The 27,611-nt window shown below is 53.5% G+C and overlaps 1 protein-coding gene and 1 long non-coding RNA gene across 2 annotated transcripts in view; both read right to left on the reverse strand.

Annotated features, from left to right (window-relative positions):
* Positions 1 to 405: 405 nt before the first annotated feature.
* On the reverse strand, positions 406 to 4,861 carry LOC118985900 (uncharacterized). Its single transcript, XR_005066225.1, has 3 exons — positions 4,796 to 4,861; positions 2,485 to 2,716; positions 406 to 533 (listed from the first exon to the last, which is right to left on the reverse strand). It is a non-coding gene; the product is annotated as an uncharacterized LOC118985900 (long non-coding RNA).
* Positions 4,862 to 15,800: 10,939 nt separating this feature from the next.
* Positions 15,801 to 27,611, reverse strand: part of CHD6 (chromodomain helicase DNA binding protein 6) — a 169,964-nt gene continuing 158,153 nt past the window's right edge. Inside the window, exons 35-37 of the mRNA XM_037044086.1 lie at positions 26,055 to 26,246; positions 24,991 to 25,110; positions 15,801 to 18,576 (exon numbers count right to left, since the gene is read on the reverse strand). Of these exons, the coding sequence (XP_036899981.1) occupies positions 17,680 to 18,576; positions 24,991 to 25,110; positions 26,055 to 26,246 (1,209 nt within the window). The 3' untranslated portion in view covers positions 15,801 to 17,679. The remainder of the gene's footprint in view (positions 18,577 to 24,990; positions 25,111 to 26,054; positions 26,247 to 27,611) is intronic.

Genomic DNA, 27,611 nt, shown 5'->3' on the forward strand with positions numbered 1-27,611 from the left:
GACAGAAAGCTCATTTCCTCCCCTTTGCGGTCTGCACGTCCGCTTTTGCTGCCCATCAGGCGGGAGGTTCTGACCCTGAGGGCTGCCGACCAGGACAAGTCGAAACATTGGAAACTTACTTTTCCCCGGGAACACCCTAAACTCATCAGTCCCTTCAGTCTTCAAGTAACTCTTGGGGAAGGGATTATTGCCTCATTTCTTTGGTGAGAAGAATAAAGCTCAGAGAGGTTAAGTGACTTGCTGAAGGTCACACAGCAAGTAAGCCTCAAGCCCAGAGCCCCAGACACCAAAGCCAGCAGAATCACTACGTTATTTGCGAGCAAACGGAGGAAGAGCCGGGGCCCCCGTGACACCATGGAGTCTTCTGCCCCCGCAGAGATAAAACGATGCCACTACTTACATCTCATCTCTGAGAGCTTTTCACTTCGGGAGGTATCATGTGTTTTACATTCATTTCTGGGCGATGAGACACTCGCCTGGAGTTCTGAAGCTCTCTGCCGAGTGGTGCCGGCTGTGGAACGTCTTCTCTGTGGCTGGGATATCATAAAAGGCATACATTAGAGTGAAATGATATGAAAAAATTCCACTGTTGTTAAAAAATAAATCGCCCTGGTTAAACAAATGGTGGAATTTACAGCTAGTGGAATAGTACTCGGCGATGGAAAGGGGCACACGGTGCTGATTCACAGAAGCCGTAGGGACGAATCCCAGAAACTTTGGGTAACAAAGTAACACAAAACAGACACAGAAATAGTGTACAGTGTGTCCTAATCCAGGCCTGTCAAACTCAGTTTCTGCAGGGGCCATATCAGCCTCTGGCTGGCCTTCCAAGGGCCAAAGAAATAATTTGAGGACTGTATCAATGTAACAACTCCTTAACTGTTAAGGAGTTGAAATTACACTCGACCCTTTGAAGGCAACCGTGAGGAGACTGACGTGGCCCCCGGGGAAAATGAGTTTGACACCCCTGTCCTTATCTCTTTTTAGAAGGACACCGGCTCTGCTAGATTAGGGCCCACCCGTATGACCTCATTTTACCTTAATGACATCTTTAAAGGTCCTGTCTCCAAATACAGTCACGATCTGAGGTCCTGGAGTTAGGGTTCCACCTCGGGGCTTTGGGGGCACACGATTCAGCCCGTAAGGCCTAGTCCACGGTGAGCACAACCCCAGAAGAGCGGTCGCCTCTGGGAGCACTGAGCGGTAGAAGTTCATGGGCAAGGACCACGGTGAACTCTCTGGGGTCAGTGGAAAATTGTATACGGCGACGTCCTTTGGGTTACACGGGCATCTGTGCCGGTCAGACTTCCTGGAATAGCACACTTAAGACCTGTGCCTTTCACTAGATGTCAGTTTCTCCTCCAAGAACACCAGAAACAAATTGTGAACTCCAGTTAATGCTAGGCATGCACAGTATTTAGGGGTGAAGTGCAGTGATGTCTGAAAATGGCCTTGGACTTGCTTGGGGGGTGACTGGATGGATACACAGTGTCACATTGACAGCTGCAGAATCTAGGAGGCGAGTTTAGGTGGGTATTCATTGTACACACCTTTCAACTTTTCGTATGTTCGAAATTTTTCGTAAAATGTTAGGGGGAAAAGACTTAAAAAACTGAAATTTCCACTTAAGAATGTCAGCCAGACGTTTTTCACAGAACCTCTTCATTGTTTGCTCCAGGCCCAGTCCCGGAGGGAAGGGCCACGGCCCACGCCAAATCATCTGTGGGTCAGTGCCCCCCCAGTGCTTAGCCCCAGGATGCCTGTGTCTGGGGAGGAAGGCTAGGAGGGGGATTCAGGGAGAGGTCAGAGGGGTCCAGGGGGTTCTAGGGTTGAGCTAAGGTGCGCAGGCCCAGTCGGAGGATGCCGCGGTGCAAAACTGTTTGAGCATCGCAGTTTGGAACCCTGGGCAGTCCAAAGGCCAGAATGACTCCATTTAGGCTCAGATGGGGGTTGGGGGACACATGTGAAAGACACGGAGCTGGCAGTGTGTAGTGGGCACACGAGCGCTGAATGTAATGGGATTGGAAGGGGCCTTCCCAGGACGGAATCCTCAGGAGACAGTGCAGCTGTCTGCCCAGGGGTCGGGGTGGGGGGAGTCCGCCTCCGTCCCTGCCTGGTCCGCCTCTGGCCTGGCCTGAGACACCTTGAGAAATGGGCCCAGGAGAGGCTGTCTGCTCTCCGGGTTCCTGGAGAGCCAGGGTGAGGGTGCCTCGCCACATTTTTAGGAGAGCGCACATCCAAAACCATTCCTTTTTCTAAAAACTTCACACTAATGGGTTCCAGATGTCCGTTTGTTATATAATGGGGTTTGTTTTAATAGCGTCAACTTCCAGATGTGCAGCCTGGAATCAAGAAGCCCATTGGCCCCCTGGGGACACTGTGAGCCAAGCCGAGCACGGCCTGGGGGAGAGAGCAGACGGACATGCAGACCAGGCCTGGGAGAGGAGCCGGCGGGGTCTCCCCACTGCCCCCTGGGCCGCTCACCTGTGCAGCGGCTGTCCTCTGACTGGGGGAGTGGCGGGGGTTGTCCTGGCCTCCTGCCGGTCAGTCCTGGCTCTGAGGAGGGCCTCCCAGGGGACAATCACAGAAAGCACGTGTGCTTGGGCATCCGGGTGCTTCAATGCCGCTGGGTGACCTCAGTTGGGTCTCCCGGCCTTGCTGACCCTCACTGTCCTCAGAGGTGGAGCAGATCAACCTCATTCTTCTCTAAGGGTCACTGTAAAGAGTGAAGTGAGGGTCACAGGGGAGGTATTGGGATGCTGCGGGCCTTTCCCCTTGGTCAGTGGTATGACTGGGCCCTGTAACCTATCATACCCCCACTGCCCCCACCAGGCCGGGAGTCCCTGGGAAGCAGAGGCAACCTTTTCCCTGGATCACGGGAAAGGCGCCAGTGGTGGTGTGCTCCACCCCTGGGGAACCCCAGCTGGTCGGAGTTCCGCTTTCTGCCGCCTTGCTTAGCAAGTCCGCTCCCTCTCCTAGCGGCTGGCCCTCAGGGGCGGGGGACAGTGACAAGTCTCCTCATCCTCTTCCTCAGCTGGCTGCAGCTACAACCTCCAACGGATTCAGATGATGGAGCCCAGAGGAGGACGTTCAGGGTCCTGAATGCGAAAGACCACGGAGCCTACATGTAGCCCCAGGAGACAGACACGCTCTCACCTACACCAGGAACGCTCACTAGGGCAAGGAAGACAACGTCCCCAAATTAATGCATAAAAACAATGCAATCCCAACAAACTCCCAACCAAGTGGGGGGGGGGGCACAATATAAAGGTGACATGAAAGGTAAGTATAGAATAGTCAGTGTAAAGGACTGAATGCTCCCCCCCGCCCCCAAACTCCTTCGCTGAAACTCTGTCGCCCAGAGTGACGGTATCAGGAGGTGAGAGGCTCTGGGGAGGCGAGCAGAGCCGACTCGGGCATGGGATTGCTGCAGAGGCCCCAGAGAGCTCTCCCACCCTCCTTCTGCCACGTGAGGACACGGGGAGAGGCTGGCCAGCGGCCAAGGGCTGGAAGACAGCCCTTGCCAGAGCCCATGCCACCACCCCGATCTCGGATTTCCAGCCTCCAGAACTGCGGGGAATGAATTTCTGTTGTTTAGGTCACCCGGTCTGTGGTGCTTTGTTACAGCAGCGCAGAGGGACTACAAGGGTCATGATATCTCTTCCAATGAAGAACTACAAGGGAGGGCTTACTCTCCCGGCTGTTCAAACATATGGGAAAACTCCAGTCGTTCAAATGGTATGGTACTAGCACTAGAATAGCAGAGAAATAGAAGGCACATAAAAATGAAGGTTCCCAGAAATAGACCCATCTACAGATGAGAATGTGAAGTGTGGTACAGAAATTCATTTCAAACTGAAGCAAATAGCCATGTCAGCTGGGTTACCTTTGGGACGAAGGACTAGGTGGGGGAGGGTAGTGAGGGAGATGGTTCATTTTTCATTTTGTATCTTTCGGAATGTTTGACTTTTCCAACCTCATATGTTTTACCCTTCTTAAAATTTATTTTTATTTTTATTTTATTTTTTCAAAATAAATTTTATTTATGTATTTCTAGAGAGAGGGGAAGGGAGGGAGACAGACAGGGAGAAAAAGAGGGAGAGAAACATCAATGTGTGGTTGCCTCTCATGCGCCCCCACATGGGGACCTGGCCCACAACCCGGGCATGTGCCCTGGCTGAGGGTTGAACCTATGACCCTCTGGTTTGCAGGCCAGCACTCAATCCACTGAGGCATACCAGCCAGGTTTATTCTTTTTTTTAACATCAACATATTTTTATGGCAATATATTACCTAGAGATTTTGATCACCTTTGGCTTTTCCCCTTTGTACCTCTCCGTATTTAAGAGAAACCTAATAGGTGTTATAACATTAATGATACAGCCTACACAGCAACCTGNTTCTAGAGAGAGGGGAAGGGAGGGAGACAGACAGGGAGAAAAAGAGGGAGAGAAACATCAATGTGTGGTTGCCTCTCATGCGCCCCCACATGGGGACCTGGCCCACAACCCGGGCATGTGCCCTGGCTGAGGGTTGAACCTATGACCCTCTGGTTTGCAGGCCAGCACTCAATCCACTGAGGCATACCAGCCAGGTTTATTCTTTTTTTTTAACATCAACATATTTTTATGGCAATATATTACCTAGAGATTTTGATCACCTTTGGCTTTTCCCCTTTGTACCTCTCTGTATATAAGAGAAACCTAATAGGTGTTATAACATTAATGATACAGCCTACACAGCAACCTGGTGATGGCCATTATCTTGGGGAGGTGGGCCCGGGGAGGGTTCTCACCTCATATGCATGTATTTCCATGACATCTGGACTACTTCTCATTCTCTCCGTCTCTGTCTCTCTCCCCTTCTGATTCCAAGTATGCCTTTAAAAACCAAAAAGGGGAGGAACGAATTTTGAACTAAATAAACAAACGAGTGCAGAGATGATGGATTACTCACCAAATGGGCTGCACAACTGGCTAACACTTTTGTTCAAAATAAACTTAGATTCCTACCTTACACCAAAACAACCTCTGATGACTTAATGATTTCAGTGTCAGAAGCAAAACCATGAAAGAATCCTGAAATGTATACAATTTTGGGATAGGCAACAATCTTCTAGGAAGACCTCAGATGAACAGACAAGTGGATTTGATAGCAAAAATACGTACGTAAGCCTCCCCCTTTTTCACCAAAACAAAATAAAGGTCAGATTGAGAAAAGAAAAGGACAGATAAGAGACCTGTGTAAGGAAGAACCAAGAACTTCGATATATAAAGAGCTTTTACAAAACTTCCTGCTAATTTCTTTTCTAAGCTGAGGACAGGACAATTTGAGCACAGTGAAGCCCTGCGTTTCCTAGCACAGCTGAGGTTGGGGGTGGGGCCATCCCGAGGGCTCAGAGTGGGAGTGGAGAGTCCAGTGGGGCAGCTCTAGGGCCAGGCTGGGTGCCCTGCACATGGCAGGGGTTCCCTGGTCTCCCTGGCATCCCCGGTCCTTTGTGGTGCCAGCTTCTCCAGCCCAGCCCGTCGCACGCCCGGCCGGGCACATCTGACATTTTCCCACTCCTTCACACACTTCAGGCACTTCCCATTTCCATGACTTCTGCAAATGCCGTTCTCTCTGCCTGGCTCACTCTCTCGCCTTTCCTGGAAAAAGATCCAACTGCTCCTTGAAGGCTTTGCTCCAATGTCCCCTGTTCTGCAACACCCAGCTCTGACCCACCCAGCCCCCTAAGGAAGGAAGCCCCCAGAGTGCCTGCCCATCATTCTATCACCCAGTTGTGCTTTTTGCTTACCTGGTTCCTGGCTAGTCAGGGTCCTCTCTAGACAGGGTTTTCGGTGGGCTGCCCTCCCCCCACTCAGGTCTGGCATAGGGCAAGAATTTGTTCAATTCTTCACGAACAAGTGAATTGTACTGTGGGTGACAGAGCAGAGCATGTGAAATGACACCTGGCTGTTAAAGCTTCAGAGTCAACCAAGTCATTTCTGAAAGCCGTACAATCTCATGAACTATTGGACACAGGTTGTTTGGCTATTGCATCACTCTGAGAAATACATTAAGAGAAAGGTGCCAAGTTACAGTGAGAACAAAAGACAGGAACACAGCAAGGGGCTGTGGCCTGTGAATGCACTTGACCTGTGGATAGCATGGCAAGTCTGACACTCGTGGCCTCATACTGGGCTCAATGCCAACACATGCCTGCCCTTGAGATACTCATCCTCTCCGGGGGCGGAAAGCGCTATGATGGCGAACTTCCCAAATTTTGTGGTGACACGAAGAAGGAAGTGATGTGCTTACAGGACAATGAGCCCTTGGGGCAGATGTGGGGGAACGTGTGACGCGCAAGATCCCCAGCCACGCAGCCAGGACGTGAGCCCACAGGGTGGGGGCTTTGTCTCTTCCTTCATCCCTCAGTGTCCAGCCTCTGGAAAAGCGTCTGGTGCATAGTAGGCCTTCAGTAAGTATGTGTTCACTGAGTGACTACAACCACTCTGAGCGTAGTGTGCGGAGATGGAGCTGAAGTCGCCTCTGCAGGGTCTCTCTGGGCTGAACACTCTTGCATTAGAAAACAGAGAGCAGAGTTCAGGCAGGGCCTGGGACAGGGAGGAGAGGCAGATGCCACCAGCTGGTGATGAGGAGGTTCAGAGGGCACTGGGCACCTGTGGGGCCAAAGTCAGAACCACGAGGTGCGGGGAAAGGGCAAAGGGGAGGAGGGAGCTATGGCCGTGGCAGCCCAGGACGAGGCCTGGGCACGGCCCTTCTCCCCGGACAGCAAGGCCTGTGGGCCAGGCCTGGGTGACACTGCACAGAGACAGCCATGGTGCACTGCGCTCAGTAAGGAGGGTGTGTCTCCAACCTTTGAGCTCTGTGTCAGGGGCTCGAATGCAAGGCTCTAACAGGTCAGGTGCGTTCTCCAAGTCACTTGGCTAGTGACTGGCAGGCAGGGCTCCATCTCACGCCTCTGACTCCAGAGCCTGCCCTTTTACCACTCTGCTAAAGACAGCAAGGCCACTGGCATGAGGCAGGCGTAGAGCCTGAGGTGAAAGCTGGGCCTCAGTCTGGGTCAGTGCAGCACCAGGGCCAGGGGTCAGTCTGAGGACAGGGCCAGACCGTGGCCAGGGGGCTGAGGGGCTGGGGCCGGGAACAGCTGGCTTCCTGGTCTCTCTGCAGCCAGCCAGAGACAGTGTCCCGGGGGTGGTGACAGGGCCTGCCAGGGCCCCCAGCTCCCTCACCCCCTATCCCTGGCCTCACTTGACCCTCCTCCCTGGGGTGAGGAACTGGCCTGGCCCTTGTCCTGGAGGAGGCTGCAGCTGCCCCCGCAGCCCTGGTCCCAGCAAACAAAGGCGCTTTCTTTCCCAGTACAAGGTTCCGACTGCATGTTGCCCTGGATCCAGAGGCTCCTATGAAGGAAGTGGTTCCCCCCCTAGGGTGTGTGCATGTGTGCACGTGTGTGTGCACCCACCCTGGGTCCCAAGGAGCTGGGCCCAAAGAGCTGGGTCATCGGGGCAGTCAAGCCCTCTTCCTGCCTCCTGGGCCTGGCTCGGCATTTCCTGCACCCTTGGTATGTATATGTCTTTGGGTGTGTAGGCATGCACACACGTGTCAGTGGGCCTGTATGTATGGGCCTCTTTGAGCATGTCTCTCTAGCTGCGTGTGTGATTGCCTAGGTATATGTATAAATCTGAGTACATCTGTGTGTACACCAGCACATACCTACACGTCTGCACGCCTGTGTATCTGTGTAGCTGCCTCTGTACCTAACTGCTTTTGGGTGTGTGTGTATGCTTCCTGTGTGTCCACACCAGACACCAGGCCCCAGGCCCCAGCTCTGTGGCTTCTGGCCATTCCTTCTCCCACTTTGCCACCCTGGGCTGCTGCTGGGCAGTGTGTGAGGCCTCCTGAGGTTGTCCCTTTCTTCTCGAACCCCACCCCCGCCTCTGCATGCATCTGGGAACAACCTGGCCCCTGTCAGCCCGGGCAGGAACACAGGTTTGCACAGCTTGGCTCAGCCCGTACACTTTTCAAAAGTTCCCTGGCTCTTAGCCGAGCTCTTTGCAAAAAGGCTTGTGGGGGATAGCCTAACGGGAAGGTGGGGACCCTGTTGAGGGGGTTCAGGACCTCCGCTCCAAGCCCCAAGATGAAACGGGAGCATCAGTCAGCAGAGCTTCCCCAGGGAAGGGCTCTGCACCCTCAGGCTGAGCTCAGTCTGAGGACACCCCACCCCCTGAGGAGGGGACACAACATCTCACTCAGGGTCTCATGCCCAGAGTGGCAGTGCCGAGAGGGACTGAGCACAAAGAAAATGAGGCCCAGAGGTGCTTCAGGCCATGCAGGGAGCCCCTCTGGGGCACCCTGCAGTCTTGGCCCCCGAGACCAGTTGGTGGGTTGCCCTGGGCGTGGCCGCCCGCAGGGAGGTGAGTGCTGCTCCTCCGCACAGCCTCCCGTGAGGCTCCTGGCCTGCTCAGAGCCCACACCTCCAGACTCCGGAGCAGAAAGTCAGCGTTGGGGTGGCACTGATGCCACGGGGCGGGCTTTGTCCAGCACCCACCCGGTTTGGGATTGCAGGGCCCTCCGGCTGGTTTCTCCCAGCCCCCGCTCCCCAAAGCTCAGGGGTTGGGGCTTTCCACACTGCTCTCTCCTCACTGATGTCCGGGGCTCCACCCCTAATGGCACAGGGGTCTGGCAGGTGTTCTAGGGAGTTCCAAGGAGGGCTGCCCCATGGGATAAGAAAATCTGACCCCAAGTGAAGCCCAGGGCACAGGTGGCAGCCGTCCAAACTGGCCTGCCCACAGGACCTGGGAGCTGCTCTGAAGGAGGTGCTGCAGCCACGTGAGAAGGGAAGCCCGTGGCCCCATGGGTGCCAGAGCCGGGCAGGATGTGCTCCAGGGGGCTAGCCCCTCCCAGCCCCACCAGGCCCCACCAGCGGCCCCTCTCCTCTTCCCTCAGGGAGCCCTTTTCTAGGTGGGGGAGGGGTGGTACCGGAAAGCTTTGCTCTTACCTGTCACGTGTGTCCTGCCCATGGGCTTCTTTTGAAACTCCAAAGCTAGGCAGAAAATCTTGTTTTTTTCCAGTGTTCCCTGTCCCTGAGAAATGAGCACAGCCTGGCTGATGGCATATGCAGAAGGGAGATTGGCACCAAAGGGCACAAGGAGTAACTGAAAACCGAACGCATGGGGCCAGGGGCTCCGGCTTGCTGTGCTGGCGCAGTGGACTCCCCGGAGAGGACACCCCTCTGAGTGGATGTTTAATGGCTTCCGACTCCTACTCCTTACAGAGGCTGGATGGCTGGACTGCTGGGGCCTGGCCGCAGAACGCGGCCCCTGCCCCCTGGGCCTGTGTCAGGTGCTGGGTTGTGTGCTGGGGGTGCTGCTGCAGGGCCCTGCAAACCCAGGCGAGGGGGGTGTCTCTCCATTCCCTCCCTGAACAGGATGCTGATTATCTCTAACTGATCTGGGGAGAGGGAGGAAGTGGTTGCAGGAGCTTAGCCAGTGAGAGTACCCACTCCTCTGGCCCTCCGTCCGCCTCCCCCCACCCTCTCAGATGCACACTGTACTAGGAGTATCCGAATCGAGGGCCCCATTCCTTATATACAGACACCCTGCTTCCGGCTGGGGAAATTCCACGGGGGACCGGGGAGGAGGGCAGGAGGGTCTTCCAACTGCAGGCCCCAGGGGCTGGGGTCGGGGGCTCTCCTCAGGCCCTACAACCCACCCAACCGGCCTGCATGTCCCCGAGCCCCTGCTGAAGGCATTTCCCAGGCCTTGGCAGGCCCTCTGCCTCTTCGCTGGCCTGGGAAGTGTGGGGTCTGTGGATGGAAAAGCCTGGATCAGAGCTGGAGTGGGCATGGGGGTGAAAGGGGTGCAGGTGGGAGTGGAGTCTTGAGTTTTCCTGGTCGGGCCTCCTCTTGGTCTGAGCGAGGAAAGAGGCTAAATACCTCGGCGGCCCCGAGCCACTGCCTGCCCTGCTCAGCCTGGACCCCTCTCAGATCCTTCCCTCCTCCCCCCACTCACACCTGCAGAGGGGCTGAAGGTGCGCTCACTCACACTTTGGAAGTCCCTGAGGATCCCCAGGGAACCCAGAGGTGCTGGGGACAGAGAAGGGTGAGGCCCAAGTGCCCTTCCAAGGGGTGCAACAGGCACACACACTCAGCAAGGACCACCGGGTCCAGGGGTCTAATGGTTAGGCCAAGGTGATTTTGCAAAGCTGCTCCGGTCCCACCTCCTGCCTGATATTGGCAAGTACCCAGCTTCATGCCCCGTGTGGGGCTGCAACCTGCCTCTGGACACCCCCTCCTGGGGCGCAGGGCGCACCCCTGTGGGGGCCACTGGCTGTCGTGCTGCACTGACCTGAACCTCTGCTAGTGTTCTGTTTCCGAGAGCGGGCTGGACATCTGGAGAGGGGTGCGGGATTCTGTGTTCTCCCACCTCACCTGCCAGTTGCATCAGGAGCCTGCCACGGCTCACAGCTCTCCAGTCACTCAGGTAACAACTGGGTGCTCTGCGTGCCAGGCCCAACCTGCAGACATATGTCTGCTTGGAGGACTGCTGGAGAATGTGAATTGACTGCATACATTCAAAAATCAGGGGATTTTACACAAATACCCAAATTTCCATCCTCTGTTGGAAAAAACATCAGGGCGTCAGGCAACACAAGGTCACATTCCTGCACGGCCCCAGTTGGCTGTAGCTGGTGGTGGCTGACCCCTTCAGTGAGGGCAAGAGGTTACCAGTGTCCGTCATGCCCACCTCTTCTTAGTGCCTTGAATCCGGCCCGTGTCACTCCTCTACGTCACCTGCCTCACCTGGCAGGCACGGGAGTTTACAAACATTGCGCCATCCTGAGAACAGGGGCCATGAGCCACTGAGGTGGACCCAGGTGGGCGCAGACCCATTTCTTAGTTCCCAGTGGGGGTATGGCCATGCAGGCAGGGATGAAACCCTGCAGCTCTCCACCTTGTCCTGTGCCATAAAAACACCTAGGGCTGCTCTCTCCACCACCCACAGTCGCTGCAAAGGGGTATGGAGGCCCAGAACAAGCAAGTCTGGCTTGACTTGTTCTTGGTAAACCCTTGGCACAACCTTTTAAAGATCATTCCTACCATTCTATCCTCTAGGGTCGATGTCAAATTTGGCGGGCTGTAGTTAGCTGAACCGCCCATCTTCTTTTCCTGAAAACAGCGGCACTTCCTCCTGCCTGTCTCTTACCCATGGGCTCTCACCCACAGGTGCTAGGAGACCCACATCGGTTCCATCACAGCAGCTGTTGCTCCCTGTGCATAGTCCACACTGGCTGTAGGAGACTCGAATGTGGAACGGCAACCCCTGCGATGTCTGGTGTTGAGTCAGGAGAGGGTATTGCCCAGCAGATATTGTGGTCCTGTGGGCTGGACTCCGAGGTCCCCGATAGCAGGAGGGAGTGTCTAAGAGCTCAGTGCCTCAGGGAGGCTGTGGGTTGGGGCCTGACGGTGCGGCTGCTGCCTGCAGTTACAGGATGCAATGGGAACTCTTCTCCCTGCATAGATCTGGTCCCAGCTGCTCCTTCCTGTCTTCTTTGAACTCTGCCTCCAGGATGTGGCCGTCAGCCCGCCTGGGCCAGGGCACCTGTCTCAGGCTCGTCACTGCTTCCTTGCACTCAGCTCCCCCACATCTGGCCTTCCTGTGGCTGGAGCTCCAGGTGGGAAAGCAACCAACACGGGCTCATCCTCTGGGAACCGTGTCCTGGGAGGCCCCCTTCCGCTCATCTGCAGGTAGCCCACCTGCAGTCCCTGCCTGGTGGGGACTGTCCCTCTGGCCCCTTCCCAGGGCATAGGCGGTTTTGCCTGCTGGTCCCTCAACCCATGTCCTGCACCAACCCCGTCTGGGTCCTCCAGGCTCTCCTGCTACTCCTTTTGGGTGTTCTTTCTAAAAACTGTCCCCTCTCACCAGCAGCTCCAAATCTGTCCTCTGGCTCCCCTTCTCTACCCCAAACAGGTTGTGGTGTGAGAAGCGGGCAGGGCAGGGCAGGGCGGCTCCGACTCTTCCTCTGAAGGATGCCCTGGGGGCCTGGGGGCAGACCCTCAAGGGGATGCCCAAAATGTAGGGCATTTTGAACTTTGTTTCTTCTTAACAGTAGACGTCATTCTCATATTCTAACACGATTCCTATTTCTACAAAACCATGTTTAACATGATAATATTTCAAATAACTTAATCTTTGCACCGAATCTATGAATAAAATTGATGCTGGAAAGCAGGGGTCAGGGAGCATTTTCTGTGAAGGGCCGGACAGGGACTGTTTCCGGCTTTGCAGGCAGGCCACGTGGCTCTGTGACAATCACGCAGCCCTGCTGTTCTGGTGTGGAAGCAGCCACACACGACACACACAGGAATGCGTGTGGCTGGGCTCCAACAAAGCTTTGCTTGTGAAAGCTCTGAAACTTGAATTTGGTATGATATTCATGTGTCATGAAATCTTCTCTTGAAGATTCCATTCCTGGCTTGCAGGCTGTGCCAAGGCAGGCGGCGCGCTGTGCTTCGCCCACACCACTCTAGGAAGATAGTGCTGGGCCTGAGCTTTGGGGATAGAACCCCCTGTACATTTTTGTTCTCCTCACTAACTGTGCCACTGAAGGCAGGTGACAACCTGCCAGAGCCTCGCCTCACCTGGAGGACCAGCTGCGGGATGAGCTCATGCCTGTCGGGGCTGGGCACAGTGAGCTGGGGCCCAGTGGCTGGCAGCAGGATGGGAAGGAACACCTCCTCTCCTAGGTACCTGCTACTCTGGCCGCAGGGTCCGCAGTCGTAGCCCAGGGGCAGCACAGCCCGGAAGGCCTTCTCTTCTTGGTCGTCATTCCGTGACTACTTTACAGAGAAGCTGCATCCCAAAGGGCCAGCCCGCCCCAGGCCTCGGACTAGACGTCCCATCCAGACTGCTCTACCAGTCAGCAGTTTATGGCTCTGAAAAGTCTTCCCAGGCCCCTGAACCCCACTCCACCATTTAGCAGCTAGGAAGATTGGGAGAGTTATTCAGCCCCTTTGTGCCTTGGTCCTGTCACCTGTAAGGTGGCGATAACCTTGCAGTTATGGTGGGGACCAAGAGCATGGCCACTGGGCACTCAGAGCAAGTCCATCTGAGGAAGCACCTAGTAAATGTGTCGTGCACTGAACGCGCACATTTAAATTCTAGGCAAAATAACTTTTTTGAGTACAACTATCTACCAAATATTGCATGGATATACTTATACCAAGAAAGTTAGTTTATGTGAAATGCAAATCTAACTAGGTGCCAGTCCCTTGACCCCCCCAAATCCGGCGCCCACACACCGAGGAAGGAAGGCCTCATGGTCTGGGGCCTCCCTCCTCCCAGCCCCACGAGTCACCTCACCCCTCAGTTCACTCGAGGCCAACGGGCTCGTGCAGAAAGGGCTGTGGGGACGGAGCCAGGCCAGAGAGCCTGTGTCTTGCACTGCTCTGACGCCCCACACCCACCCTGCACTTACCTTGGTGAGGGGAGCGAGAGCTTCCTGATCCTTTCTTGCTAGGATATTGGCTCGGTTACCTTATCTTTCCAGGAGACTGGCAATCCTCACCTCCCCAGCTACTTGAAAGGAGTAAAGACAAATCACATATGTCAAGCATGACTTTAAGCACCTGACACTGATCATTTCAACTGACCCCACGCCACCCAGTAGGTCCAAGTGATAATGACCCCTATTCCACAGACGAGGGAACGGAGGCTTGTGGAAGGTAGTGCTCCCCCGCACCCGCGTTCCACCCCTCTTCCCCCTCCTTCCAGGTCTATTGCCCCCTCCGTCCTCTGGCTTTCATTTTCAAACCAATCTCATGGAACCCGTACCGAATGTCTCCCTTTCCCGTCTCTCCTATCTTATCCCACAGGTACTCTGCTGAGTCTGGAAGACGAGGCCCGAAGGCAACACACGCCCCCTGTCCTGCGGACCTGCCCTCTTGCTCCCCGACCTCAGAGACTGCATCCTGAGAAGCCAAGGTGCTCATCGAGGGGCTGAATGAAGTTCTCCCTGGCTGGCCTGAGAGAGATCCTTCTGGGATTTGCAGACCAAATGAACAGTCATTCTTGCAAGAAACCATTTTAAGAAATCTAGTGTAAATGAATGAAGTATAAACTTTTCCAGAGGGTGTGACCTGTTTCGCTTTTCCCAGCGCCAGCATTTCCTAGTGTGATTCTGTCAGAGCTGGTTTCTGAGGTTGAGGGGGCCCAGCTGGCCATCACAAAGGCTAAAGTGTTGCAACCTCGGGCTGCTGGGACAGAGGGGCCCAGCCCCAGCTGTTCTCCGTGATTGATGAGAGCGCTTTGTGGCCTCCTGTTGGCTTTCATTAGGCAGACTGCACGCCAGTGTCTCTCTACCCGGCAACCAAGATGCTGAGAGGACAAAGGTCACTCAGGGAGCGCACACACACGAAACACCGAAACACTGGCCCAATGTACTGGGCTACCTGGGCTCCTCCGCCCTTGTCCAAGGAGGTAGCATTTATTGGAGCAGGCTTTGAGGTCACGAGTGAAACCAAGACTCTTTCCTACTTATTCTGCGTAAATTACTCCCCTACCCAGCGAGTCTTGACTGAGGATCTACAACGCCTATGCTACATCCTTACTTTGAAAATGGTGGCAGGGCACTCAGGCCTTATAAAACAATGTCCTGCCCATCCTCTAGGCTATTCACCCACCACCTCTCCTAGGTACCTGCTACTCTGGCTGCAAGGGAGGGGGAGGGTCATCGCTTGCTCTCAGTCTCACGGAGACTTCGGCACTTTCCTGCCAGCCTTGTTGATAATTTCTGACATAGCCTTTCTGGGTCTGGAGAGGCGATGCTTCCCAAAACTAAGGATTGTAAAGTTCTTAACGAGCTTCAGCTACCGCGGCATCCCTGCGTTTCATGCACCCGATCCAATCCAGATGTGCCCTGAATCCCAGCTGCGCGACTGGACTGGAGGTGGGGCTTCTGAACAGGCTGAGGGGAGTAGCGTCGCCCAGACATTCAGGGCGAGTCTGGGGAGCTGTGCCAAGCCCCTTCCAACCAGTGCTCTGGGGGGCCGGGAGACCGGTCAAGTCAGCCCTCCTGAATGGACACCAGCAAGCCCCCTTTGGGGTGCACCTGGGACAGACTGAGGTCCTGTCCTGTGTGCAGGTGGCTCATTCAGAAAGAGCCCAGGCAGCAAGAGACACCCAGTGCCACTGAAGTCCTCATATACAAATTTGACTTTTCGACTTTTTTTTTTTTAAATCCAGGATCAAGACCACAGACAATTTATTATGTAAGACATAGGGTGAAGAACGACCAAGGGAAGTTATGGCTGTGTGTGACATGGAACTTGATGAAAAGGCTCAAGTTGGCTGAAGAGAGTTTAAATTTGGCTTTTGCTCTTGAAAACGTCAAAATAATCATAAGAAGCACTTATGCCTTACAGAGAAAGTAATCCACGAAGTGTCATTTTCATTTTGCAAACAGGGACACAATAGCAGTCAAATATAAGCCTAACACCCAGAGAGTTAACATACAGGTTTGATAAGCTGTAACAAGGGACACAGCATGCTGGTGGGTTTTTAAGTCAAATCCATACTGAACCCTGTGACCTGCTGGAGGTACTAAGTGGAACCTGGGGAAAGCAGCTTTTCCATACAAAACGACGAGGACGACGACGACAGAGAACACCCAGGCTCCGCTGGGTGTCTATAATACTCATTTGCAGTAAGGCTTTCAAGATACAGGAATTTTTATAGCATTTGTATTTTAAGGATTTAGGGCAAATACATATTTTTTCTACTTGATAAAAAGAAAATTAGTACTTAAAAGGTTCAAAAATATATTGATTGAGTGATTTTTTTACATAAATAAATTATATTGATTTTTAAGGATTTAACAGCTGAAAAAACCCTTTCTGCTTCCACTGGAGGCAAAACTGAACAAAATGTTAGTTAAATAGAGAGAGCAGCATTTCCAAGAAATCTGTTGTCAGCACTGCAGCCCATCTATGCTATAAAGATGTCACTGAATAGGATTTGTTCAATGACTGGATTCTTTCTTCTTATACGATCAGATATAGATTTTCTGATTTATAGCTCTGATTCACAAAACTGGGACTCCACTTTTTGAAAATACACTTGATTGATTTTTTCCGGTCACGATTTAACAGACTTCTTTGAGATGCTCATTTTAACATTTACATAATTTATAATCCCAAATGTATAAAAGACAATGACAAAACCATCATAAATAAATAATGCAAACTGAAATAGTTATGTCAAACTTTTGGACCTTCTGATAAATTAGCAAAAATGGTAACAGAAAAAAGTAAAAAATACAGTAAATTGTGACAACAAAAACGTGAAGCGGGTACTAGCAACACTTCCGACACCCCCAGCGGTCCTGCCCAGCCCGGCGCCCCCAGGGTGCTGGACCACGCGCTCACTCCAAGTCTCAGAGTGTGGACTGCCGACAACGCGTGAGATGTCGGGGGTGGGGGGTGAGGAGGTGGGGGAGTGGAACATGAGTGGGACCGGCCAAAGGAAATGGGCCTATGTGCTGCTCAGGCAGGAAAAAGGAAAATGAAGTCAATTTGCAACAGTCTCGACTAACCTGATGATTTAGAATCTGGGTCCAACTGCAATATATATAAAACTGAATAGAGAAAAAATGGAGGGAAAAAAAGACTTTTCACAGTCATGTAAAAGGTGGTACACCCGTGATCTGACAACCTCAGATAATGTTGACAAAAGGACCTAGGCAAGTGTCGAGTGCCAAGTGACTGTTTTCCCACAGGCTCCCGATTCCTGGTGAGTGAGCACGCAGAGGAAGGACCCACCAGGCCCGGCTGGAGCCACTCTGCAGGGTGGGGGGCTCTGCAGAGTGGGGGGCGGAGTGCTAGTCATGTGCTTGTGCTCGGCGTGCAGCTCCGCGAGGGCACCCCCTCGCCCGCCCCCCTCACCAGCGACCACCCGGGGTGTGCCAAGTTTCCTCACACTGAGAATCATCCTTTACCTCGGGAGAGAACATACGTCTATAAAGTAATGCCTTAGTCAGTATTTCTTCTCGCTGCAAGTGTCTGAAAAACCCAAAGGGGGAAGTTAATTTACTACCAGTAAGGTTTCTGTTTCATAAAGAAATGAAGAGATGCATTTTCAGCCATTAGTTATATACGTCTGTCTATACTACTCATTTAGTAATCATAAAATAGGGAAATATTTTAACTAAAAAATGTGCGCCGGCACTTCCTTTTCCTGTGCTTTTGGTTCCCCATTACACTCCTCCCGTTCAACCCAGCTCACGGAAGAAAGAGCGGCTGCCTCTGCCCCTCAGCCAGCCCTTCATCGGGACCCTAGGCGGCTCCTCATTGCCATGTTCCTCCTCAGATGGGTGGGAAACTTGGAGAGGAGGGGCAGGGCGTGTCACCAGGTACTGCGTCAACTACGACTGCTGGAATGGACGACGGGATCACAGAGTGCGGATTCTGTGCCTCCTAGACTAGGTCAACGACACTCAGCTAATGAAGTGGCAAGACCCTGCAACTATGAACATCTGTTACCGTAGTTCTCGGACAGGAAATCAGGTAGGTAAATATTACTTATGGAAACACAGGTTCTTATGAAGGTGAAGGGAGGGAAGTAACAAACCTTTATGGGATAAGAAACTTACAAGTCACATTGTTTCTTAAATGAAAGAGCAGTTCTAATTGGTGTCACTGTTGGAGTCTTTGAGGCCCCCGTCCCCAGACTGCGCCGCGTGCTCGCCATCCGAGGGCACAGGTGCCCTGGGTTCGGGGAAGTTCTGATCACTGCCCGGCCCCCTGTCCGACCCGGGAGCAGACTCAGGGTTGGGGTTCAGGTGGTCCCCTTTTGTTTTCTTCTTCCTCCTCTTCTGGCTCTCCAGCCCTGCCATTTCCGAGTGTCTGCCCTGCTGCATGGTGGGCAGAGCCATGCCCATGCCAGGGGAGAGGAACATGGACGGGTAAATGAGTCCAGGAGACACTCCTGGGATGAGAAATGGGTTGAAAGCCACGGGACTACTCGTAGTTATTGCGGGTTCGGACTGATCAGAGTATGGACTAGGACCGGGCCTGTCTTCAGCTAAAGTGTCCGTTTTCACATCATGGCTACTTGGCTTGTCTTCTACAGTCTGCTCGGTCACTGACGTACCACTCTTTGTTGTGCTTGACAGAGGCGCTGGAGCAGTCGAAGTGCAGGCCGTCGCCATGGGGGTGTTGAGGAGTCCCCCGACCCCAAACATCTGGGGCACGGCAGCCATTCCCGGCAGCATCATGGGCAGCATGCTCAAGGTGCTTTTGACCTCTTCGCCTGCGGGCACAGCGGCGAAGCCAGCCGGGAACCCCAGCAGCCCTGTGAGGGGGATGCCCGGCACATTCCTCATGCTCTGAAGCCCCACCAGGTCCATCCCAGCAATCAGCCCATTCATGAACAGTGGCCCCATTCCAGAGGGAGAGTCCGCCACCATGGTGGGAGCTTTCAGGAGCTCGCTCCGAGGTCGCCTCCCCCTCCTGCGGAGGCCTGCATCTCGAAGAACAGGCTCAGCCAGGGTGTGATTGAACTTGTTTTCTGGGAGAAAGCCCTAGAAAAGGACAAGGAAACACAATATGCTGAAGGTCACTGGATGATGGGAGGCCACCTGGGGCTCTGCCCAGGCCGTCCTGCCCAGTGCCTCGAAGGGTCCCCCAATGGCACTGCCTCCCGCACACCTGCTCCCGGAGCTTCCTCCCTCGGAGGCTGACAGCCTGTCACTGTCAAGCACTGCCTCCCACCTGCTCACTGTGCAAAAACAGAGTCCAGCCTGTGGCAAAGCCGTCAGAACGCTGGGAGCTAGAGACCAGCACTAAAGATGCCCAGGTCTTAGTCAAGACTTTAAAAAACTTACTGCGGTACAGCTGACACAACATTGTGTCAGTCTGGTTGTACCATGTAAAAACCATACGGAAGCTTCAGGAATTCGTACATTGTTCTTGCGCAGGGGCCATGCTATCTCCTCGGAATCACACCAATTTTCGTGTACACGCTGCTGAAGTGAACGCAGTCAACACTTGTGGCTGCGACCCCTTGTCCTAATCGCTACATTTGTCTTCCTCACGACACAGGAAGGTTTCCAATGACAGCCACAGAGCAGAGTAGGTAAGACGGGGCTTCGGAGCAGAGCGACCGGACTTCCCACCCTGGCTCTGGGACCCAGGCCGAGTCAGTTCCAGTCAGAATTCTGGTGAGACAGGACCAGGACGCCCATCTTGCAGGGTTACTGAAGTGTTTAGTGCCTTGCCCAGCCCACGGGAGAAGCCCTGCCAAGGGACACCGCTGGCTGCGTGTGTGCCCCATGCCCCTCCGGATCGAGAGCTCCTGGAGGACAGCGACTCTCACACGCCCACGTGTCTGCTGAGAAAACGAAAGTGCTCTAGATGATCGCTGGTGAACTGGGTCAAAATGCAGCGACGCCCTGGTCTCCCTTAAGGGAGACAATCTGTTTTCCTGTTCAGAGGTTTGCTCTCCCGTTTCCTTACGGGAAAGCAGGGTGGAGAGTGCCAGGCTTAAGCACTCTGCCCCCTGAGGACCGAGCTGTGACCACGCCTGGGACTCAGCTATGCCTGCACATGGGGCACCTGCCACACACATCGGAACACTTCACCACGAAAAGCCTGGGTGGTTAGCCACGGAGAAGCACGAGGAGGGCCTGCTGCCCTAACGCACCGGTGAACTGTAGGCTGATGGGGGAAGAAAGTACATGCTTGAGAGGGGCGCGGTCACGTGCCCCCTCCCGTGGCCATGGCTCAGTAGCTCTGCGGGAAAGAGGGTGCAAGGGCCTGCCCGAGAACCTGCTCTCCCAGCTCACAGTTCGCTTGCAGAGACTTAAACCAACCACTGCCGTTCCAATGTAACTAACTCTGAATGTGTTTCAGATACAGCCAGATCAATCCCCAGCAAAGGGAGAGAACTGTTTTCCCCACACAGAAAGAGAGACATTTCTTTCAGGACGCAGTATCTGAAACGCCTATGCCCCCCTGGGTATACCCCCACTCCTCACTGCTGTCTTTACATTCATCAAGGTAATGCACGCCCCCCCTTTTGAAGGCCAGCTGTACTTCTGTGGTCAAGCAGTCTCGGTCTTCTTTGCTCAGAGTGTAAAGGAAAAGCCCTTCCTCTGGGGGGTCCACGGGGCGCTGTGGCTCCTGTCACAAAGCTGGTGTTCTTTACAGCCTCCTCTCTGACCACAGCAAAGGTAAGACTAAAAACATTCAGCGTGGCCTCCAGAGACCTGTGACCCTGGCTTCACCCCAAGGACAACAGGTCACAGTTAGGGCTTAAGTGTGGAGACAGGGCGGGAGGTGGGAGGGCCCAATAGCCAGGCTTCTGGGCTTGGCCCTGGGGTTGCCGGAGGAGCCCATTTCTCCGCAGCCGCCTCTGCTGCCTTCACCGGATTCTCTGGTATGTGGGCGTAAATGCCTCCCCTTCCTCCAAGTCTGGAGTGAGTGGGGAGCAGAGACCTGGCAAGGAGCAGCTGGGACCACCAGCCCACAGCTGCACCTCCTTATCTTTGAGGCTCAAAAGCAGGGACGCAGCTGCCTCCCTCAGTGGAGCCTACCCAGAGCAAGAAGGGCGGTGCAGGCCAAGAAAACCTCCTGTGATAGCCCAGAGTCCTGGGCAGTGTGGAGAAGGAAACCGGGGAAGCTAAGGCCATCAAAGGGCTGAGACTGGTGACCAGGCCTGAGAGCAGCTGAGTAGTCTCTTCACCTTCCCGAGGACACCGACTGTGGACTCTGATGCAGTAGCTCGGGCATTTCCCTCTGGCTCACCGCCTCTCTTCTCCCCTAACTGTTAAGACAAACCCTCAGAAAAGCCAACAGATCTTTGCGTAAGGGGTAGCCGTGGAGACAGGGCGAGTGAGCGACAATGGTCTGGGTTCTTGGTGAGCCGCGGGTACACACATGTGCAGCGGATCCAAAATGAGAAGCAGCAGAGACGCTCTGACTCCCGTGCAGTGAGGACTGTCAGTAGCAAGGGGCACTGGCCACCAGGGTGCCTGTGTGGGGCGTGACGGGAGGGGCAGTGAGAGCACCAATGGCACGTAACTGAGCACCTCACTGGAGGCGGGCGTGGGGCTAAGGGCTCCACCCGCACGAGGGCACTCAGTCAGTCATCACACCGACCCTGGCGTCAGTGCTGTCGTCGCAGCTGCTCCCGCCTGCAAACTCAGACATGTGGAAGTCCCCATGTCTCCCCACACACGTTAGTTCTGGAGTCCCACCTCTGTTTCCCTATGAATATTAAAGGAGAACCAGATCACCATAAGCCACGGGCAAAATGCATTAAATGGTCAACTTTGCCTGACCGAGGAGAAAACTTCCTGGAAAGGCCTTGGTTTAGAACAGCGGAAGAGGGAGAAACCTCTAGTACTGCCGCGTTTGGTCCCTCTTCTTTCTTACACGTTGGGGGGACAGGGATTTGGCCCTGGGGGCACGGCTGGTCCAGCCCTGGGACCCAGCCCGGGGCTCTTTGCCTGAACCACACCACACCTGTATCTTGTCTCCAAAGGTGGCTACCTGTGATCTGCCAGTCCACTTTGTCCTGGGGCATCTGGGCAGCTGCTCACTCTGGTGCTGGGGCCGACTGCTCGGGGCAAACCACCTGCCTGGTTCCTGCTTCTAAACAAAGCTTGTAGGACCCGCTGGATTGGGGCTAGGCCACAGCATAATTTCTTACCAGTCTGTTTTGAGCCCATTAAGGAAAATCGCCTCATGTTGGACGACACCATAGTTTTAGGTCTCTTTTGAGGACAGCCCAGGGCCCTGGCCAGGGCACAACCACAGCCCACCCATGGCAAGAGCCAGGGAAAGGTGCCGGGGTGTGTCTTTTTCCTTCGCACCCATAAGCGTTCCCTCGTAACTCTCCGGAGGGAAGCCTTTATATGGGGAAGAAAACAAACCCAGCCCTCGATAAATAATGCCTCCATCTTATTTTCAAACAGTCTGCTATAAACCAGATGTACTTTCACACACTTGGTTTTGAGCTCATCGGGGCTTACGTAGGACCGGTCAGCGCCCTTTAGACAGCCTGCACCCTGTGGGCCCTGTGGTCTCTCTGGCCCTGCCTACTAAGTTCATGTCGCACTCCTCGGGCATCAAGATGTCCAAAAATGTCCCTTCCCTGACCTTGTAACAAACCACTGATGCCGAGAGAATGCTGGGCCCTTTCAGAACTGGGAACCTGCCAACAAGACAGGCCAGCTGGCCTGGCCACCTTCTCCCCTTCAGACCGGAGAGCAGCAGCAGAAAGGCCCCAGGCGTGAGGAGAACAGTTCTTCACCCACAGCAAAGCAAGAGGCATGCTGGCAGAGGAAGTCGGCTCTCACCACTTCCTGTGGGGGGGAGTCACTCCCGCCACCCAGCTGCTGCCCACCCTCGTCAGATGCCTCTCCCAGCAGCTCTGCGACCACACACAGCGGTCGAGCCGGGCTTTGGCAGCGCTCCCTCCTGGTAATTATACCCCGGGAGCAAACCTGCTTCCTCTTCCAGGGGAGGCCTGGGGAGAGGGCAAGAGGAGCAGGGAGCGGGCAGACATGAAGCAACACTGGAGGCAAAGCTGCAGTGCAGGCGACCGCACGGGTGCTCCAACCTGGGAGGAGCGTCCTTCTTCACTAGGACCTGGTAGTGTTTACTCCAAAGCCTGCACGTGCCCATGCTAAACTTAACTTCTGGGAAAGGGGTGCCCCAAACTTCCCTACTCTTCCCAGGAAGGTTAGTAGGTTCACCGAAAAACACCCACTGGGGGGAAAGAGGCCCAACAACCAAATGGAGTGTATGGATCCCAATTTTAAAACTCTGACAAACAACACGACATAAAACAAAAACAAGCTCTAAAAAATATTTTTGGGACAGTTGGAAAAATCTGAATCCGGACTAGATATTAGATATTGATATTCACATGTGTGATAACAGACATAGTTACACAGGAAACTGGTCTTAGGGGGCGCGCACTGAAGTGTTTAGGGGTGACGTGTCATGTCAAATGGCTCAGCAAGAAATGAACAGAAAAACCACACAGATGTGTGTAACATGGAATAAACGTACCCAGCACATAAAATACACGAAGCACGTGTGTGCGCACACATACACCTAACAAGCAGCCACTGCACATGGGGCCCTTTGGAAAGCTGAGCTCCTGGCCCCACAGTAGCGTGTGCCACGCTCAGTCTGTGGCACAGCCGCATCACACAGAGCAGAAGGGGCTGAAGGGAGGGAGAAGTCCTGGTGGGGTCTGAGCCTGTTTCTAGAAGGAGTGGTGTCTCCATGCGAGAGAAAGAGTGCAGCAAACCCCAGAGGGCTCCAGTCCTGGAGGAGCCGTGGGGGACACGGTTGGGAAACGGACTGTCCCGGAGCTAAGCAGAGTGCTGCTGTCGGGCCCCAGGTGGCTCTGCCTCGCCGGGGAGGCCACGCAGCCTGAGGACCAGGTGGACGAAGGCTTCCTGTTCCCGCCTTCCTGCAGGAAAAGGGCCTCCGAAGCAGGGACTGTGTTTATTTAACAAGGGTGCGAAAGTGCATCTCTGGTAAGAGGCTGGCTTAGAGAAACAGCTTAGAAATGGGTTTTCTGGCAAGGGGTCAGTGTCTGCAGGGAGTTATGAACATTAATTTCCACAGAACATGAGGGAAATTGTCAGACATGTAGAAAGACATGAGAGGGCCAAGGGGGAAACCACATGGTTTTTCTGACAAGTCTCTTAACCAAGAGCTCGGAGCTACAGCAAAGCAAGAACTGGAGGTCTCCACGGGACCATACTGTGCAGAGATCAGAACAGGGTGGGGGTGGAGGAGGGGGGGGTGGCGTGAGGGCTGGAGAGAGGCAGACAGGTTAATAACTGAAGCAAAATCAGCTTGCATAATACAAGCAGGTCTAAGAAAAGGGGTATGAGGGACATTTTCTGGGGAGAAAGCAAGAGAGCCGGAAAAAGGGTTGCTTTTCCAATGAGACAAACTTTCTAACAAGCAGGCCCCCCGGGACTGGACCAGGCCTCCCCCCCAGAGGGGCTGCAGTCGGGGAGGATGAGCCGGAACGGTTATGTGCGTGAGAGCTGCTGAACGGAAGCGTGCAGGTGACAAACCAGTAACAAGCTCCTTGAGAATATTAAGTCACAACGTCTTTCTGCACAAGGAGGAGGAAATGACTAGGGTGGGTGGTCTTTTGGAACTAAAAAAGGAAATCACATCCAGGCAATTTCACTAAGGCAGGAATTTGGACCCCAGGAGGGCTGCAGCTGGCAGGGCCCTTACAGAGGAGGCATTGGGAAAGCCCACGAGCTCCGGGGACACCAAGGAAGAGCAGAGCCCCGTGAGGGTCTTCAGAGGCTCCCTGTTTGGGCAGAATGTACTTCACAAAGTTAAAAACGCATTTACATATAATTTGCCCAAGTTCAATGCATTTTCAGGTTGAAATGATATTGCCGCCCTCTAGAGGTTATAAATGTTCTATTCCAAATGTGCACTCATCTGTAAACTATAATTAACTCATATTTGTTATACTAGAAGTATTTTGCAGATGTCTTTGAAGTCTCTTCCAGCTCAAGATTCCATGACAGGAAAAGGGCCATGCTTACAGTCAGCTGTTTCTCATTGCCAGGGAGGACCGACCAGGAGGAAGTGTCTTAAATGGCAGCCAGAAAGGCTTAGATTAGCAAATGAAAACTCCCAATAATGAAGCTTGTGAAACACTGGAAAGAGGCTCCTGATGAGTCTGGGTGTCTTTTCCCTGAACTCTACACATAACAAACACCCAGCTCTGGTAATGGTTTAAGGACGAAAGCAACCCAAAAGTTCTCTGGTTGAAAACGAATGACCCCAGCACCACCTGTCCCTACCTCCAAACTTCCTGTGCTGGCCCCCCCGTCCTCTGGGACACGTCTGGGGCATGCCTGGGACACCCAATTCCCAGGGGAGCTTTCTCTCCGCATCTACAGGGCTGGGTTCCACAGGGACGCATCCCTCTTCCTTACCCGCAGTCCTGGCTCCTTGGGGACAGCAGGGACCCTCTCGTCTCCACTCAGAGAACTGACATCTGATTTTCCAGGTTCCTTACAGCGTGGCCTCCTCTGCTTTGGTTTGTCTGAAAAATTCTAGGAGACAAATGGAAATTAACATTACAAAATGTTGTCACAGATTCTTCTGATGAGGGTGGTGCTTGTCATCTGGTTTTGCTGTTTTCTCATTAATGGCTCTCTGCCAAGAACCCAGTCGGGTTGTGCTAAAGGAAGCAGCCACCTGGCCCTCACCTAGGCTCTTCCTGAAGCAGCAGCAAGCTGGCAAACAGGCCGTGTGAGCCCCTGGCCCTGCAGACCAGGACACCTGGGCTGCGCAGGCAGTTTCTCAGGCGCTGCTTAGTCCCTAGCCCTTTCCCCTCATCACTCTCTCAGATTCTCCCCACCGCTACCCACCCGCAGGCTCTGTCTGTCTTTGGGAGGTGTGCCTCTGTGAATGCACTCCCTGCCTTTTCCTGTGAGCTCTCTACCTCCGTTTCTTATCGGCTAGCTGTACCCAAAGCAAAGATGGTGGTGGTCAGATGAGCACCTAAGGAAAGGAAAACCAAGAAAAGACATCTGTGCTCAGTAACCCTCCCTTACAGATTCCTGATCCAGAGGACTGAGGGCAAAGGCAGTTAGGAGAATGAAGAAAAAGGCAGTAACTGTATATAACTAAGAATAGACACACCTCCCACAAAGTGGAAACGCATTAACTTGAAAGGAACAGACAGGAACATTTTCATGAACTGGCAATGTTTATGCAACTTGAAGATTTCTCTGTGAGCTTAGGATAATGTGTGATCATTCCAGGGGGAAGGGGGCTAAACTCAGACGAATTCCGCCCTCATAAGACCATGCATGCCTATCTTGGCCCAGTATTCTGCCATGGGTTATAATGTTTTTGACTTTGAAAGGGTGTTCTCAGTTGACAGAAATTTCTCCCCAAACCTCCTGGTCTACCTTAGCAAACTCCTCATCAAAACAGCACCAGGTTAGCCAGAAATAAACAGCAACCTCAGGCAGTAGCAACAAACACTCACTGCTCCAAAGCCAGGGACATCTAAGGAGTAGTCAGCCTGCTGCCGCAGCCAGTCAAGCAGACTCTTGCCGGGAATGGCCTTCTCCGCCTGGCTGCCGGCTGGTGGGGCTGGCTCTGGGGGCGAGGTGGCGGGTGCTGGCCCTTCAGGGTGCGAGGTGCTCAGAGGGGCCTGCCCCGGCTCTTCATGGACCTCCTGGATGAAGAGAACACAGTATGTGCAGTTAATCATGGCAAAATAAACACTAGTACCTAAAAGGAAAATTCATAAGGTGTTCTTGGAATCTTGCAATCTATTTCCACCTGAATATTACTCTGCTGGGTGCTTGAGTATGAATCCTAAACACTACCGACCCACACAGAAGCTCCTGCCTACGTGGGGTGTTCTCTTCACTCGAATACGCCTCTCCCTGTCTTGTCTACCTGGTTAACTTTAATTCCATCCTATGTGCTCAGGATCAGTGAGACCTCCCGGGTCATGGTCACTGGCAGCCCCAGACACCGCTGGCCACCCCACGTCCTGTACCCCTTCACCACTCTTCACAGGTTTTTTGTGTGACAGAAAATGCCTCGCTGCAATTTATTTAGTGACGTCTCCCTCTGTCATTCAAATGCCTGTCTTACTCATCTCTGTATTCCCAATGCCTGTAATTGGATCTGTGGTTAAAGTACAATGTCAATGCTAAATAAATGTTTGCTTAATAAATTTGAAAAATATTCTGAAGTCAAGGAAAAAATTTTATCAGCCACTCCATTGGAACTCTACTATCACCACAGAAAAACTATGACTTTGCACCTCTTAAAAAAAATAATCTGTAGGATCGGTCAGGGAAAGAACCTGCCACTTCCCCTCACTCCATTATACAGAAAGTCTAAGAGAAAGACTTATCCCAGACAACACAGCTTAGTAACAAATCTCTCGCACTCTCGAGAGCAAAGTCTTTGGCTTGGCTCCCTGACCTGCACTATTAGTTGAATAATCGTAGGCAGTTTTGTCACCTATAAAATGGGAACACCACCACCTTCACTGGGTTGCTGTGAGGGTGACATAGGACAATCATGTGAAACCATGAACACAGTGCCTGACACACAGTAAGCTCTCAACAAATACTGGGTATTATCGTTCCTCTTAAAATAAGGAAACATAAAATATGATTCCTGTTTTGGAGCTCAAAAAGCAGTAAATGGGAAAAACCAAAATAGCAAGAGAAGTTGGTGGCCTCCGTCACACTAAACAAAGTCTAAAAGGACCGACCTTGGCTGCTGCACCTTTCTGTTGTCTACGACGATCTCCTCTGGGTTTAGAATGTCTCAGGGCCACCTCGGTGAACCCTCACAGCGACCCTCTGCCGGAGGCGCTGCGGCCCCTGCCTTACAGGGGGCAAAGTGAGCCTGGCTGAGGAGCCCGGTGTCGCCGGGTAAGTCAAGGAGGAGAGCCAGGGCCAACATGCAGCAGGTCCTGACCCCTGATCCTTCTTCCAGTCCCCGCTCCTCCTGACCGGGAGCCACCTTGCCACGAACTCATCTCTGCTGTCTGGCTCTGCTCCGCCAGGGGCTCTTC

This window comes from Sturnira hondurensis, unplaced genomic scaffold, assembly GCF_014824575.4.
Source record: "Sturnira hondurensis isolate 20B ecotype Veracruz unplaced genomic scaffold, ASM1482457v3 Scaffold0004136, whole genome shotgun sequence".
Taxonomy (NCBI): Eukaryota; Metazoa; Chordata; class Mammalia; order Chiroptera; family Phyllostomidae; genus Sturnira; species Sturnira hondurensis.